This window comes from Chrysochloris asiatica, unplaced genomic scaffold (assembly GCF_000296735.1).
Source record: "Chrysochloris asiatica unplaced genomic scaffold, ChrAsi1.0 scaffold00035, whole genome shotgun sequence".
Lineage (NCBI taxonomy): Eukaryota > Metazoa > Chordata > Mammalia > Afrosoricida > Chrysochloridae > Chrysochloris > Chrysochloris asiatica.
Genome location: NW_006408553.1, coordinates 5,616,381 through 5,632,169, shown reverse-complemented (window position 1 = coordinate 5,632,169; position 15,789 = coordinate 5,616,381). Strand labels below are relative to the sequence as shown.

Below are 15,789 nucleotides of genomic sequence, written 5' to 3'. Positions count from 1 at the left end.
TGTGACAGGGTAGGAGTCCTCCATAGGATGAGACCATATGTGACAGGGTAGGAGTCCTCCATAGGGTGAGACCACGTGTGACAGGGTAGAAGTCCTCCATAGGATGAGACCATATGTGACAGGGTAGGAGTCCTCCATATGGTGAGACCACGTGTGACAGGGTAGGAGTCCTCCATAGGATGAGACCATATGTGACAGGGTAGGAGTCCTCCATAGGGTGAGAACGTGTATGTGACAGGGTAGGAGCCCTCTATAGGGTGAGACCACGTGTAACAGGGTAGGAGTCCTCCATAGGGTGAGACCACGTGTGACAGGTAGGAGTCCTCCATAGGGTGAGACCATGTGTGACAGGGTAGGAGTCCTCCATAGGGTGAGACCGCGTGTGACAGGGTAGGAGTCCTCCATAGGGTGAGAGCGCGTGTGACAGGGTAGGAGTCCTCCACAGGGCGAGACTGCATGCCGTAAGGTGGAATATTGCCTCCTGTTAAGTGGGTTAATGCGCTGGACCGCAAGTTGGTTTGAACTGCAAGGTTGGCAGAATCAACTTGATGGCACTTAACAACAACAACCTTGTAACTGGATTTGTCAATATTGTCTCCTGCTAATCTTGCAGCTGGCTTTATCACAGTTTGTAGTCCCAGCTTGATGAGCAACTGGGAGAATGCTGGGAATAGTTGTTTTTTCTTGGGTTTTCTCATGTTCCGGTCTCAGTGTAAGTGTCACGTTTTCAGAGAGGTCTGCTGTGGGCACTTCATCCAATGAGTTCGCTATCTTCTTATTCCCAATTCTTGAACTCTCATCACAGTAATATAAGTTTTTTGATTACCTGTCTATTTTGTCCTTGCTGCTAGATTTCCCATGAAGCAGCCAGAAGCTAAGACCCCTCATCTGTTTTAGCCACTCGTGAATTCCCAGTGCAGGGCTGGCCACAGAGTAGCTGCATACCACATGCCAAATGAATGAGTAGCCAGAATATAGTAATCCAGGTGAGGAAGTAGGCCTGGACTAAGAAGAGGCTGCTGAGCAGCGGGGCTCTGAGGCCAGAGTAGCTGCCAGGGTTCAGCAACAGAGGTCAGGCTGTATGAGGATGTCCCGGAGACTTCAAGAACACAAGGAACACCCAAACACTAGGAGGGTCCCAAGGAAGGGGACCATTTGGGTTTGGGGGGGTCTGTCTGTTTGCATAGTTGCCATTTTTGTCTAAGAAAACCTTTTTGGTGCTTTGTGGCAGATTGCTTTCAAACACCGACCGGTTAGTCTGGATGGAGCACTGAGCTGGGAGAAGGGAGACACTCCTGGAAGGTGAGCCAACCCGTCATGTCACAGGTCTCTCTGACACAGGAGTACGGTGCCTGCTCTGTCATTACTAACCATTGCTAAGGAGCACTAGTGGCATAACAGTTAAGCATTTGTTGCTAACCAAAAGGTGAGTGGTTCAAAACCACCCTGGCAGGAGAAAACCCTGGCAATTGGTTTCCTTATAGATTGCTGCTGCTGCTGCTGCTGTGTGCCGTTGAGTTTGTTCTGACTCATAGCGACCTTGTAAAGGGTTTCCAAGGCTGTAAATCTTTACGAGAGCAGAAAGCCTCATCTTTCTCCTGCAGAGCGGCTGGTGGATTTGAACTGTTAACCTTGTAATTCGCAGCCCAGCATGTAATCCACTATGCTACCAGTACTCCTTCCCCTAAAGATTACAACCTACAAAACCCTGTGGGTTCTACTCTGTCACAAGGGGTGGCTATGAGTTGCAAGCTGATTTAGCAGCACCCAGCAATAGCAAGAAGACATGACTAGGCCACACATCCCACTGATGTGGTCTTATCTGTCATCACAGTATTGACACATTTCCATTTTGGTTTGTTAGTAGCCTCCTCCCAAGTGCCCTGCTGTCCAGGCTCCTCCTAGACCTCCCACTGCCCTGATCCTCCACCACCAAGAACGAAATCAATAATGCCTGGCTCTGCAAGAGCCTCTAGGAGCAGCTCCAGCCCTAGAGCCGTAGTGCTTGCGTATAGGTTTTAGTGGTTACATGGGCCAGACTTCACTTCCGAAGCATCTTCTCTCCAATCTCACCAGCGCTATGCGGGCTCACTTCATCACCAGCCTTTGTCCTGGCACATTGGCAGGGCCCCTTAGCCAGTTTCCTAGCCTCTGCTTCTTCCACTCCAAATCCTTTGATTGTAAAAATCCTTGAGTAGTTTCTAAGTTCAGTGGTAGAATTCTCCCCTTCCTTTCAGGAGCTGTGGGTGGGTTCTATTCCTAGCCAGTGCACTTCATGTGCAGCTACCAGCCATCTGTCAGCAGAGGCTTTTGTGTTTCTGTGACGTTGAACAGGTTTCAGTGGAGCTTCCCCCTTAAGGTGAATGAAGAAGAATAGCAATCTGCATCCCCAAACCAGGCACTGAAAGCCTTATGAAGTATAGTTCTACTCTGACACACATGGAGTTGCGTGATTAGGAATTGATTCAACAACACAATGGTTTTGTTTGTTTGCTTTTTAATAGCTCATGTTTCCTGTTTCCTTTTCACATTTTAAGAAATTGTAGAAGATACCAACATGGAAAAGAAACCCCTGGAGAGTAAAAAGGGTCCCCCCCACAGAGAAGTCCCCCTGGCAGTGTTGTTGCTACTTGCGATGGTGCTCATGAACACGCTCCTCTACCTCTGCCTGGATCAATTCTTTATTTCCCCCCGACATTCCACGGTGGAACCCAGCCACTGCCCGTTCGGTTTCTTCAGGATGGGACCAATGAAAAACTGCTCCCCGTGGCTGTCCTGTGAGGAGCTGAGAACAGAAGTGAGACAACTGAAACGCGTTGGGGAAGGAGCTGTGAAGAGAGTAAGTGAATGCTTTATTTTGCATCACCCTCAGTGTGCACACTGGGTAACCCTTGGGAAAGCAATATGTCATGATATATTGTTTTGTTAAGTGCCATCGAGTCAGTTCTGACTCATAGTGACCTTTATGGTCAACAAAACGAAACACTGTGCCATCCTCAGAATCATTGTTAAACTTGAGCCCATTGATGCAGCCACTGTGCCAATCCATCTTGTTGGGAGTCTTCCTCTTTTTTGATGATCCTCCACTTTACCCAGGACTGGTCCCTCCTGACAAACTGCCTGAAGTATGAGAGACGAAGTATGGCCATCCTGGCATCTAAGGAGCATTCTGGCTATTCTTCTTCCAACATAGATTTGTTTCTTCTTCTGGAAATCCATGGCAATTTTAATATTCTTCTCTAAAACCCTAACTCAAATGCATCAATTCTTGTATAGACTTCCATAATCATTGTCCAACTTTCACATGCATATGAAGCTATGTAAAATACAACGACTTGGGTCAGACACACCTTAGTCTTCAAACTGACATCTTTGCTCTTGAACACTTTAAAGAGGTCTTGTGCAGCAGATTTGCCGAGTGCAATATATCATATGATTTCTTGACTGCTAATCCCATGAGTGTTGATAGTGAATCCAAGCAAAATGAAGTCTTTAACAACTTCAGTCTTTTCTCCATTTTTCTTGATGGTGTTTATTGTTATTTTTGTTTGCTTTACATTGAGGTGCAACCCATATTTAAGGCTGTGATCTTTGATGTTTCAGCAAGCAAGGTTGTATCATCTGCATATCACAGGTTGTTAATGAGTCTCCTGCCAATCCTGATGCCATGTTTTTCTTCATGTAATCCAGTTTCTTGGATTATGTGCTCAGCATACAGGTTGAGTAAGTATGGTGAAAGAATACAATCCTAGGGCACACCTTTCCTACTTTTAAAACATTTCATGTTCCCTTGTTCTGTTTGAACAACTGCCTCTTGGTCTATGTACAGGTTCCTCATGAGCACAATGTGTTCCGGAGTACTTACACTTCACAATGTTATGTATAGCTTGTCATGAGCTACACAATCAAACATGGTCGTGTAGTCAATAAATCACAGGTAAAACATCTTTCTGATACTCTCGACTTTCAGCCAAGATCCATCTGAAAGTCAGCAATGACATCCCTTGTTCCATGACCTCATCTGAATCCGGCTTGAACCTCTGGCAATTCCCTGTAAGTGTACTGTTGCAGCCATTTAAAAAATTATTTTTAGCAAAATTTTACTGCCACATGATATTAATGATATTTTCTGATGCTTTCTGCATTCTGTTGGTCACCTCTCTTTGGTTATGTTAAGAACCATAAAAATGTTTCTACCCTATAGCCCTGCAACAGTACATTGACAGAGAACTGCCAGTGGTTCAAGCCGGATTCTGATGAGGAAGTGAAACAAGGGATGCCATTGCTGACTTCAGATGGGTTTTGGCTTGAAAGCAGAGAATACCAGAAAGATGTTAACTTGTGCTTTCAATGTGAAAGTTGGTATTTTCAGTGTGAAAGTTGGACAATGAATAAAGACAGTAGAAGAGTTGATGCATTTGAGTTATTGTGTTGGAGGAGAATATTTTAAAGTATCATGGACTGTCACGAGAAAAAACAAATCTGTGTTGGAAGAAGTACAGCTAGAGTGCTCCTTAGAAGTCAGGATGACCAGATTTCATTTCTCATACTTTGTCAGGAGGGATCAGTCCCTGAAGAAGGACATCATGCTTGGTAAAGTGGAGAGTCAGTGAAAAAAGGGAAGACCCCCAACAAGATGGATTGACGCAGTGGCAGCAACAACGGGCTCAAACATAACAGTTGTAAAGATGGCACAGGACCAGGCAGTGTTTCGTTCTGTTGTACAGAGGGTCGCTATGAGTCAGCACCAACTCAACAGCACCGAAAAACAACACCAGTAGGCGTCCTGGTGTGGCACTGTGGGTTAATGTGCTGGACTGTAAAGTTGGCTTAAACTGCAAAGTCGGCGGTTCAAGCTCACCCACTGCTCCTCAGAAACTGTATACAGGGTCAAGATGGGTCAGAACTGACTCGAAGGCACACAACAACAACAACAGTAGCCCAGTAATCTCACACCTGGGATTTATCCTAATAACATAATCCAAAATAAGGCAACAAATTAAATGCATAAGGGAGTGCTTTGCTTTGTGATTTATAGTAACAGGAAATTTTGTTGTTTTTGTTAGGTGTCATTTAATAGTAATTATAGATGTTTGGTTAATTCAGTTATGTTATGGTCCAACCACTTGATGGAATGTTCTGCAACCTCTAGGGCTGTTCTTTTAACAACATAAGAGAAAAGAAACCTTAGGATGATAAATGGAAGAAAAAAAAGAAAAGGTAGCAAGAGAAAAACCCCACTACCATACAGTTAATGACCACAAACCTCAAATGTGTGGTCCACACAGCCCAGCAATACTTCTCTGTTTGCTCAGTTAAAGCTCTGAGACAGCTAGGCCTCAAACATCCCCCTCAATGCCCTCAGCCATAGCCTTAGCTAATAACCTAATTTCCTAATTTATTAAGAAAACAGAAGCTGCCGGAAGGGAGTGGCCTCACCTTGCCACCACCAGATCATTAAACCTACCAGCTCTGGTATTGACCCCTGACTTCTCACCACCGCACTCTTGATGGTGACTCTTCCTCATTCAGGGGTCAGCTTGGTGTTGCTTTTCCAAGAGACCTTCCCTGACTCCTAATCTAAACCTGACCCCTCATGATCTCTCTTTCTATAATTACCTTATTTGTCTCTCTGTAAGTTCCACGAGGGCATAGAAGATGTGACCTCTGCCTCTAACCTAGTGTCATCGGACACATTCTAAGGGCTATAAGACAAAGGTCCATTAGTTGAATCCTTATGTAAAATAAAGGGTTGGTTTACCTTTGATGGTCTCCCTCGTAGATAAATACGCTCCTGCTACCTTCTCTCCCCACCATGTATTTTTGGTTTGTGTTTGGGACTGCCAGGAGCAATGCCCTCTGCCTGCAACAACATGCAGCATTGCCCCCAGACCACACAGATTGGTTTGTAAAAGGCAGATTGACCCATTGCTTACTTTCTATTAATTATAAAAGCAGTATGTGCAATTCAAATATTCAGTCAAAGGTAAAGTACAAAGTAAAAGTTCCTTGCCCTATGTTTTGCTCTCTTCATCCCAAATCTTCTTCCATAGGGATTCCAGATAGAGATTCATCCCCCTTAGATGTTTAAGCCCAAGGTTACATTAAAAGAACCAGATGCATACTCTCCCAGCCACCTCAAGGACAGTCATGCCAACATCTTGGGGGCTCCCCATTTTCTGAAACACAGATCTGTAGTAACAGTCCAAGTGAGTAAGCAGATTGGAGTAACACCTGTTTTTCAAAAAGGTGAAAAACACAGACTAATATCACACCTTGTTTTGATCTGGGTAAGCAGAAGGCAGTGTGGCCCCATGTGACATTCATTGCTTGAGTTTCCAACGCAGGCTCATGTGTTCAGCCCAAGATAATCACAGATCACTGTTGAGAACTGGTTTTTACAGTTGCATGTTTTGTTTTTACTTTAAGATAATTTTAATTATAGTGGTGAAAATATACCCAACCAAACGTATGCCATCTCCATAATTTCTGCACGTACCGTTCAGTGACACTGATTATATTCTTTCAGTCATGCAGCCATTCTTTCTATCCTTTCCCAAGTCACTCTATCATCTTTAACACAGACTCAGTACTCTTTAAGAGAAAAATGCCGCTTTTCCTCCTCCCTCTCATCCCTAGTTGTTGTGACGTGCGGTCAAGTCAGTTCCGACTCATAGAAACCCTGTATAAGGTTTCCGAGGAGTGGCTGGTGGGGTTTGAACTGCCGGCCTCGTGGTTCACAGTTCAGTGCTGATCCTACAGCACCACACCAGGAGTCCTTGGTTTCTCTAGTCCACCTATCTTTCATATAAGTGAGATCATACAGTATTTGTCCTTTTGCTGCTGACTTACTTTTCTGATTTGAAAACTTATTTGTGACGTTTTCAAGGTTCATCATTGTGTGGCATGCATCAGAACTCCATTCTCTTTCTGTACATTTCATTTACAGTTGAGTTGTTGTTTTTTATTTAAGATTACAGTACACAGAAAGGATTTCTGAGACATCAGTAAAATGAAGAAAGCAAACTGCAATATGATATATATGTTAAAACCTCATTTATGTAAAAGCAAACCAAAATGCTATTTTTAAAAAATGTTTTATTGTGAATTATGTGATAGTTTACATGGGAGAACATTAGCTTTACATTCATTCTATTGTATATGATTTCATTGTCATGCTTACAATCATCTCCATGCATCATCAACCAACCAAAGGGTATACCCTTCAAGCCTGCCCCCCAGTCGTCAGCACGCAGCCCCTCTCCCTCTCTGGGTCTAGAATCCCCAGCCGATGATGACCCACATCATCATCTCTGCCATCATCACCGGAGTCACTGCTTCTCTGGGTAGAGTCTCGCACTCTGCTCTTCTCCCTGGATGGTCCCAGGAACTTCCACTCCTGGACTGCAAAGTCAATCACTCCCCTCCTTTTGCTACACAACATCTACCTTTACATTTCCAAGCCTCACCATCAGTCCTGATAGCAATTATTCACTATTGTACCACAAGAGACCTATCCCCATCTCCTTTCATCAGCCTGCCCAGACAGATTGGATACTACTCAGTGGAGATTCTACCTTCCTCTGTGCCCTCTGGATCTAGGTTCCCTCTTGAAAGCTTGTAAGCCAGTCATTTCTTACTTTTGTAGCCCCCCATTTTTGGTAGCCAATGTCCAAGTTGCCTATGCCTGTCTACCCTATGTATGGAGGGGGTGGGAATGATCCTCGCTGTAAAGGTTTGTTCCCTCTTTTGAGCTACTGCGTCCATAGATGTAGGTCAAGTTCATCAAATTGCATCAGTATAATATTTCTCTTTTTTCCTCTTCTTTCTTCTTCTAATTGAGCTCTGTTCATCCAGTCATTGAAGCCAGGTCAAGTGGGTATTATCTGCAAGTTTGGATGTTCTTATGCATGTGCTCTTTCTTTTTATCAGCTGGACACTTCACTCTCTACTCCATTCCTCTGTGGCTAGGTCACTGACTCTGGGTCCAAGAGTCCCCAGGTCTTGCCACACTGCTGGCCAACCAGGTCTCCACCCAGGTTCACGTTGTGGGGCTTAGCTCACAGCTTTATTGCTTTTTTTCCCTCACTTCCCCTTATCGGTGACCCACATAGTCACCAATCCAAGTGCATATCTGCTCGTGTACGTGTACTTCCACTGAGTCTTAGTCTTGGCAGGGGGTTTGCCCTGAGGGGACCCAACCACTTGCCTTGATGTCTCCTGGATGAGCAACTTGCTTGTTCTTGTAGTAATCTGTCAGACTGCCGTTATTGTTTTGTATTTTTCTTGTTGATCTTTCTTTCAAGAAGTATCTTTTGTTCTTCTAGCCGTTCCAGACTGGTCTGCTTGTCCTTTCAAGTGGGAATTTCCCACCTCAGAAGATTCTGGATGGGGTTCAGGATTCCACCTATGGTCTTATGTAATGCTCTGCAGGAAGCCTTCTTCACTGGGCATGCCAAAATGCTATTATATATGTATACACTGTTGTTGTTCAGTGCCATGGAGTCAGTTCTGACTCATAGCAACCTTATATAGAGTTTTTGAGGAGTGGCTGGTGGATTTGTACTGCCAGTCTTGTGGTTAGCAGTCCAGTGCTTATCCTGTAGCACCACACCAGGAGTCACTAATGTATGAAAAGCAGAGAACATGTTTTGGGAGGAAACGTACCATTGACAAAGGTTTCCTTCCAGGTGAAGAACAACTCACGGGAGGGGATATACTCTACATCATTCTATATTTGAATTTTTACTAAGAAAAGTATTTATGGATTAATTTTACAATAAAAAAGGAAGTATATTATTATTCTCTCTAAAAGAATTCTGGAAAATGTTAATAAGCCACAAAGGTAGAGATTTCAGAGAAATGACTAAAACAATCTTTGACTTGCAAAAATTTAATGTTGGAGGTTTCAGATATTTGTGGGTGAACCCAAAGACTAATATTGCTTAATAATCTTTCATTGATCTGAGGCACAAAAATGAATCCGACTTAGGCGAGGAACTGGGAAGAAGAGATGGGCCCAGTGGTTGGGCGATAGACTCCCATGAGTTACTGCTGACAGTGTTGTAACAGCTTCCCTAAAGCAGTGTTCCGGGGCTGGGCGACCACAAGGAGGCAGATGCAAGTTGGTGATGGGTCCTCACCCAGAATAAGACTTTGGATTACAATCAAAGATTAGCTTGAATGGAGATGCAGATAGATGTGTTCAATATGAAAATAAGAAAAAGCTATTCCTGAAACCTGTAGTGGATGTAACAACCAGACGAAATGACTTGCAATGGAAATGATGATCCACAGTGAAATTTCTCTTGAGATGGTCTTGGAAGATTTTTCTTTTGGACTAAGGGTCATCTGTAGTTACCTGGGTTTTATTAAATGAACCTTCCTTCTTAGAGCCAGAAGACATCTTCAAAGTCTGCCAGTCCACTTCTATTTTATGTATTTTTGAGTTATTTTTAAAAATTGTTTGAAACTGTAAGTCATATATGTAAATTTTAGAAAATTTGGGGAAAATACCAAAAGGATGTGAAGAAGGCGAAAAAAAATTTTAAAAATCACCCAGAATACCACATATAAAAAGACAACCACACTACCATATGAAATCAGACAATTGAATCATTAGCTTAGTTCCTTTTATTTCTTTGCAATTTAATTTCATTTTATTTTACACAAGGGGGCTTCCAAAAGTTAACGGAATTGAAAGATAATAGAATTTTTCCACAAACTTTTTGAAGCCTCCTCTTAACAGTTAGAACAGCATTGTATAAACAATTTTGCATCCTTTTTAACTTGTAACACAAATTTTATCTGTTATAGATATGTACATTTTGATGACTATATAATATTCTATTGAGTAATCCTACCATAATTTGCTTAAACTTAACTGCTCATTTTTTTATGGATGGGTAGGACTCAGTTTATGCTTTTATAAAAAATGCCTTTTTTTATTCCAAGATCTTTTGATGTATTTCATGTTATTGTTTTCAGTAGATTTTAGATTTAGGTGATAAACAGTGTCACAAATTGCTTTCCATAACCACATCTTTTATTTTGAGGAAGATACATATGCATTTGAGTTATGGTGTTGGAAGAAAATATTGAAAGTACCGTGGGCTGCCAAAAGAACCGACAGATCTGTATTGGAAGAAGTGCAGCCAGAGTGCTCCTTGGAGGCCAGCATGGTCAAACTTTGTCTCTCATACTTTGGACATATTGTCAGGAGGGATCAGTCACTAGAGAAGGATATCATGTTTGATAAGGTGGAGGGCCAGAGAAAAAGAGGAAGACCCCCCAACAAGATGGATTGACCAAGTGGCAGCATCAATGGGCTCCAGCGTGGCAACAATTGTGAGGTTGGCCCAGGACCGGGCAGTGTTTCGTTCTGCTGTGCATAGGGTCTCTATGAGTCAGTAGCAATGTGATGGCACCTAACCACAACAAGAGAAGCTTAGAAACACAACAACAACACAATTTACTGGGGAAAGAACCAGCCTGAGCAGGGGTCTGACTTCCAAGCCTGTTTTCTCTTCTGTCATCCTCTGTCTTGTGTCTTGAGCCTGCAAGCTAGTTAGCTATGTACTAGGACAGATAGGTCTAGTATATGTGTTGTTGTTCTTAAGTACCGTGGAGTTGGTTCCAACTCATAGTGACCCTGCACAGGGTTTCCGAGGCTGTAAATCTTTATGGGAGCAGAAAGCCTCATCGTTCTTCCACAAAACAGCTGGTAGTTTCGAACCGCTGACCGTGAGTTTAGCAGCCTCATTCGTAACCACTACACTACCAGAGCTATACACATACAGAGTGTATGTGTATAGCACTTCAATTCCTGCTTTTGTAACTGAGATAACAGAAAGGCCACCATCCACTGCCATTGAGTCTATTCCGACTCATAGTGACCCTGTATAGATAGGGTTTCTGAGGCTGTAAATCTTCGCAGGAACAGAAAGCCTCATCTTTTCCCCACAGAACAGCAGGTGGATTTGAACTGCCAACCTTGTGGTTAGCAGTCCAATAGTTATTCTACAGCACCATCACCACAGGGGCCTGTAAAATCCTTTACCTCTTATAGAAATATTTCCATTTATAGTTTACATTGTTACTTTTAAAAAATCAGTGAGTTATACTGTTATGTGTCCCGGTCTGGGCTCAACTCACTTATGTGAGCTTCTGAGATCTGGACTCACCCACTTTTCCAGTCTTCTCCCCACTCTCATTCTTCTCTCCACCCTTTGTATACAAGTTTGGAACGGGCAGTCTGTTTGCTGCTCCATGTCCACTCTGTAACTCCTGGTCATCCTCAAAAGGCCAACTTCCAGGAGCCTCATCCCTGTAACCCCCACCAAAGTCAGCCCCTCCTCCTTAGAACCCTGGTGGCACCATGGTTAAGCACTCATTTGTTAGCCTAAAGGTCTCCATTTCTAACCCACCAGCTTCTCTGTGGGAGAATGGTATGGCAGTCTGCTCCGGAGAGAGTTACAGCCTTGAAAACCCTCCGGGCAGTTCTACTCTGTTCAGTAGGGTTACTATTGTTCTGTTGAAATCAACTGAATGTCTCGCAGTGGGCTTCAGGTGACGCTTGCCACCATGAATGTTGAGTGTTTGCTCATAGTCAGACTTGGTACATAGACTAAGAGCAGCTCTAGGGTGGCATCTGTGTCTCATTCATTTCTTTATCCTCCATGTGCTCTCTGGCACCTAGAAGACATCTGTGGAGTTGTTTGAGTTGTTCCTTGGCTTGCTCGTTTAGGTGGAAGTTTCCAGCCTGACGTTCTCCTGTGGCTTTGTTTCAGGTCTTCCTGTCTGAGTGGAAGGAACGCAAAGTTGCTCTCTCACGGCTCACCAGTCTGGAAATGAAAGAGGATTTCCTCCATGGTCTGCAAATGCTGAAATCTCTGCAGAGTAAACACGTTGTGACGCTGCTTGGTTACTGTGAAGAGGACCACACTATTCTTACTGAATACCACCCCTTGGGTTCCTTGAGCAACCTTGAAGAAACCCTAAACTTTTCCAAGTATCAACATGTGAACACTTGGCAGCACCGTCTGCAGCTGGCTATGGACTACGTGGGCATCATTAACTACCTGCACAACAGCCCCCTGGGCACGCTGGTCATGTGTGACTCCAACGATCTGTCCAAGACGCTCTCCCAGTACCTGCTGACAAGTAACTTCAGCATCGTGGCCAATGACCTGGACGCCTTGCCCCTGGTGAACCACAGCTCGAGGACCTTTGTCAAGTGCGGTCACAGGCAGCTCCATGGGGATTTTGTGGCTCCTGAGCAGCTGTGGCCCTATGAAGAGGACTTGCCTTTTCACGACGACCTCATGCCTTCATATGATGAGAAGATCGACATCTGGAGAATTCCTGACATCTCCAGTTTCCTTTTGGGGCATGTTGAAGGGAGTGATATGGTGCGATTCCATTTGTTTGATATTCATAAGGCATGTAAGAGCAAGACTCCTGCAGAAAGGCCCACGGCTCAGGATATTCTAGACACTTATCAAAAAGTTTTGAATTCACTTCGAGATACTGTCATGACTCAGACAAGAGAAATGCTGTAAAAACCTGTCCAATCAGTGAAGGGTGGCATTTAACAATGGAATACAATAATTAAAGTAGTTCTACTGTGCTGAAGTTCTGGTGTGGCACTACAGGGTAATGCGCCGGACCGCAAGGTCAGTTTGAGCCACGATTCAAACTGGGTGATTCAAACCCACCAGCCACTCCTCTGAAACCCTATACAGTGTCGCTATGAGTGGGAACTGACTCGATGATACGTAACAACTCTGATGGTGGATTTTTTTTTTTTATTGCCTTGGGCTTAGTGTTGTTGTTGTTTTGCAGTTTAGCCATGTGTTCTTTATGTACATCCCATGTTCACATTTTAGTATGTTCTACCTCTTTTGACAACTTGGGCTGAAGTTGCTAAGCAAGAGCAAAACCAATCTTGTTTTAACTCTGGCTTCACATTTCTAACTCTGATGGCTCCCTGGTGGAGATGCAAAGAAGAAGCAGATCTAACTAGGTATTTGAAAGAAGTAACAAAGTACAAAGAGGATTCATCTACCTAGTAACTAAATTTATAAGCTGGTTAGAAATGTATATAGTGAGAATTTTTAAATGGCAATCTACTAAAGAAATACAATAGTTGTCCAAAGAACCTTTTGGCCCCTAATTTTTAAATGGTAATTAACATGTGGGATCACCAGATCACTTGTGATATGTTTTACATGGTGCCAATGCAATTGTCTTTACCATTGGAAATGATTGCTGTATGAATCTCCTACACCATCGTTCCTCTAAGGAACTAAAATAGAAGTATAAGAGGACTCTCTTAAAAAATATGTTTGGGTAGGAACAGAAATATTTAGGACAACAGTTCTGAGAAAACATATGTCTTACTGCCTTGTGAAATTCTCACTTCCCTTCCTGCTGACTTTTCAGTGCCCAGAATTAATTGCTATGAATCTTTTATATCACTAGTTGTCACTGATTACTGGAAAGTGTTAAAACGCATCCACTGAGTTGTATGACTAAATCTTTTCTCATATGAGTCACAACTGTGGCTGCTTACGTACAACCAAAAACCTACGGGAATTAGTTTCTTGGTTTGGAGGGTTAGGGTCATAGTTTTATGGGACATCCAGTTAATTGACCTACCGATGTGTTTAGTGCTTAATTGATTACATGTTATTGTTGGTTTTAAGTGCCATTGAGTCAGTTCTGACTCAGAGCAACCCTGTACAGGGTTTCCAAGGAGCAGCTGGGGGTTTCAACTGCCGATCCTGTGGTTCACAATCCAGTGCGTTCTTAAAAGCTTGCTAGCAATTATCCAAGGCATAAAATTGATATCTGTTTGCTTGGAGCAACAGGGGACGAAGGAGAGTCAGCAGTAGGAGGGTTGGGAATGTGCGTGTAATTGCTTCCATGAACAACTGCCACCTTTACCATGAGACCAGAAGTACTAGGTGGTATCTGGTCACCACTAATGAGTATTTTGAGCCAAGATTCTATAGAAGAGTCCTGATGAAAAGGAGGGAAATACAGACTAGAACTTCAAGTTATTATGGAGTTCAGACTCTAGAGCCCTAGAGGCTGAATGAACCACCTCTGAAACTATTGTCCTGAAATAATCTTTAAAATTTTTAAACCAGCAATATCCCCTGAGGTCTTCTTAAAACCAAATACTAGTTTAACTAGAAAAAAAATATCTTCCTGCCCTGAGCATTATTCTCTTTTAAGAATTATCTACGGGATCTAAGTGCCAATAGCAGTTCCCAACGATAGAGGGCAGTGCATTTGCATTCATGGGAGGAGCAACTCAGAAAAGGGCAGTGAGAATGGAAGGGTGCTCTGGGAGAATGTAAGCAAATGTCACTGAATTGTACATGTTGAAATTGTTCGATTGGTATACAATTTGCTATATATAGTCTCAGTAACTACAAAATAAAGATTTAAAAAGCAAGACAAAGATAGATATAGACGGATTGGTGGAGATCCTAAAAGGAGCCTTGTCCTTTTTCAGAACTGGAATTGGAACTTTCTTCTTTTTTGTTTGAATAAAAGTGGTTCTTGATATGTATTTTTTAAGCACTCTTTTTGTGATGCTTTTGTGCTTATTTTCAAGGTCCTTTTGTCCTTATTTGGTTTCCTAATCCTGGTATGGTGGTGCAGTGATTAAAATGTTCAGCTGTTAACCTAAAGGTCTGTGGTTCAAACACACCAGGGAGAAAGATGTGACCATCTGCTTCAGTAAACAATTGTAGCCTCAGGAACCTCTGGGGCAGTTTTTCTCTGTCCTGCTGGGTCGCTATGAGTTGGAATCAACTTGACAGCAATGGCTTATTGCTTTGCTAGGGCTGCCACAACAAAGTACCATAATGAATGGCTTATACGAACAAACTCATTCTCTCACAGTTCCAGAAGCTACAAGTCCAAAATCAACGTTTCATCAGGGCCATGCTCTCTAAAGGCTTTAAGGCAGAACCTTCCTCGTCTCTTCTAGCTTCTGATGGTGTGACAGTCCTTGGCTTGTAGATGAATCACTCCCATCTCTGCCTCTGTCATCTCATGACTTCCCTATGTGCCTGTCCCTCTCTGTGTCCTTTTCTTATAAGGACTACAGTCACACTGGATTTAGGACCCACTCTAATCCAGTATGGCGTTATCTGAACATGGTTTCATCTGCAAAGATCCTATGTCCTAAAAAGGTCACAATCACAGGCTCTGGTGAACGTGAATTTTGGGAAAATCCTCTTCAACCCAGTACAGTTGGCATGATAGATTTGGTGCATATGAACTGCCATAGTAAGGTACTTAAGGCTGAAATTCAAGGATCAAGACACTACAATGAACCTGCCTGCCTTCTTTTAAACTTGAGTATGCATCAGAATCACCTGGGATCATGAGGTGCTGGCCCTCAACCCTGGAGTCTCTGATCAGACGTAGGGCCTGAGAGTCTGCATTTCTAACAGATTCCCAGGTGATGCTGGTGATGCTGGTCTGGGGACCACATTCAGTGAACCACTGCCCTGTAACTTTCAAGAAGGAGGGGACCCCAGGGAGTAGGAAGAGTTGTATTATCTGCCCTTCTGTGGATGGTTGATTAGAATATGCTCTCCTAGTGGATTATAATGGTCAGATTTTGTAGTAAAAATTCTGCCACACCCCACTAGGATTGTTGTAATAAAAAAGACAAAACAAGTGGTGACAAGGATGTGGAGGAATTGAATCCTTCAAATAATGTGACTATTCCTCAAATGGTTTAACATAGAATTACCATGTGATCCA

At 43.1% G+C, this 15,789-nt stretch overlaps 1 protein-coding gene across 1 annotated transcript; it reads left to right on the top strand.

The window, feature by feature from the left end:
• The first annotated feature begins 2,557 nt into the window (after positions 1 to 2,557).
• Positions 2,558 to 12,560, top strand: POMK (protein-O-mannose kinase). Its single transcript, XM_006859911.1, has 2 exons — positions 2,558 to 2,839; positions 11,790 to 12,560. The coding sequence occupies exons 1-2, from the start codon at positions 2,558 to 2,560 to the stop codon at positions 12,558 to 12,560; spliced, it is 1,053 nt and encodes a 350-aa protein (XP_006859973.1).
• The last annotated feature ends 3,229 nt before the right edge of the window (positions 12,561 to 15,789 follow it).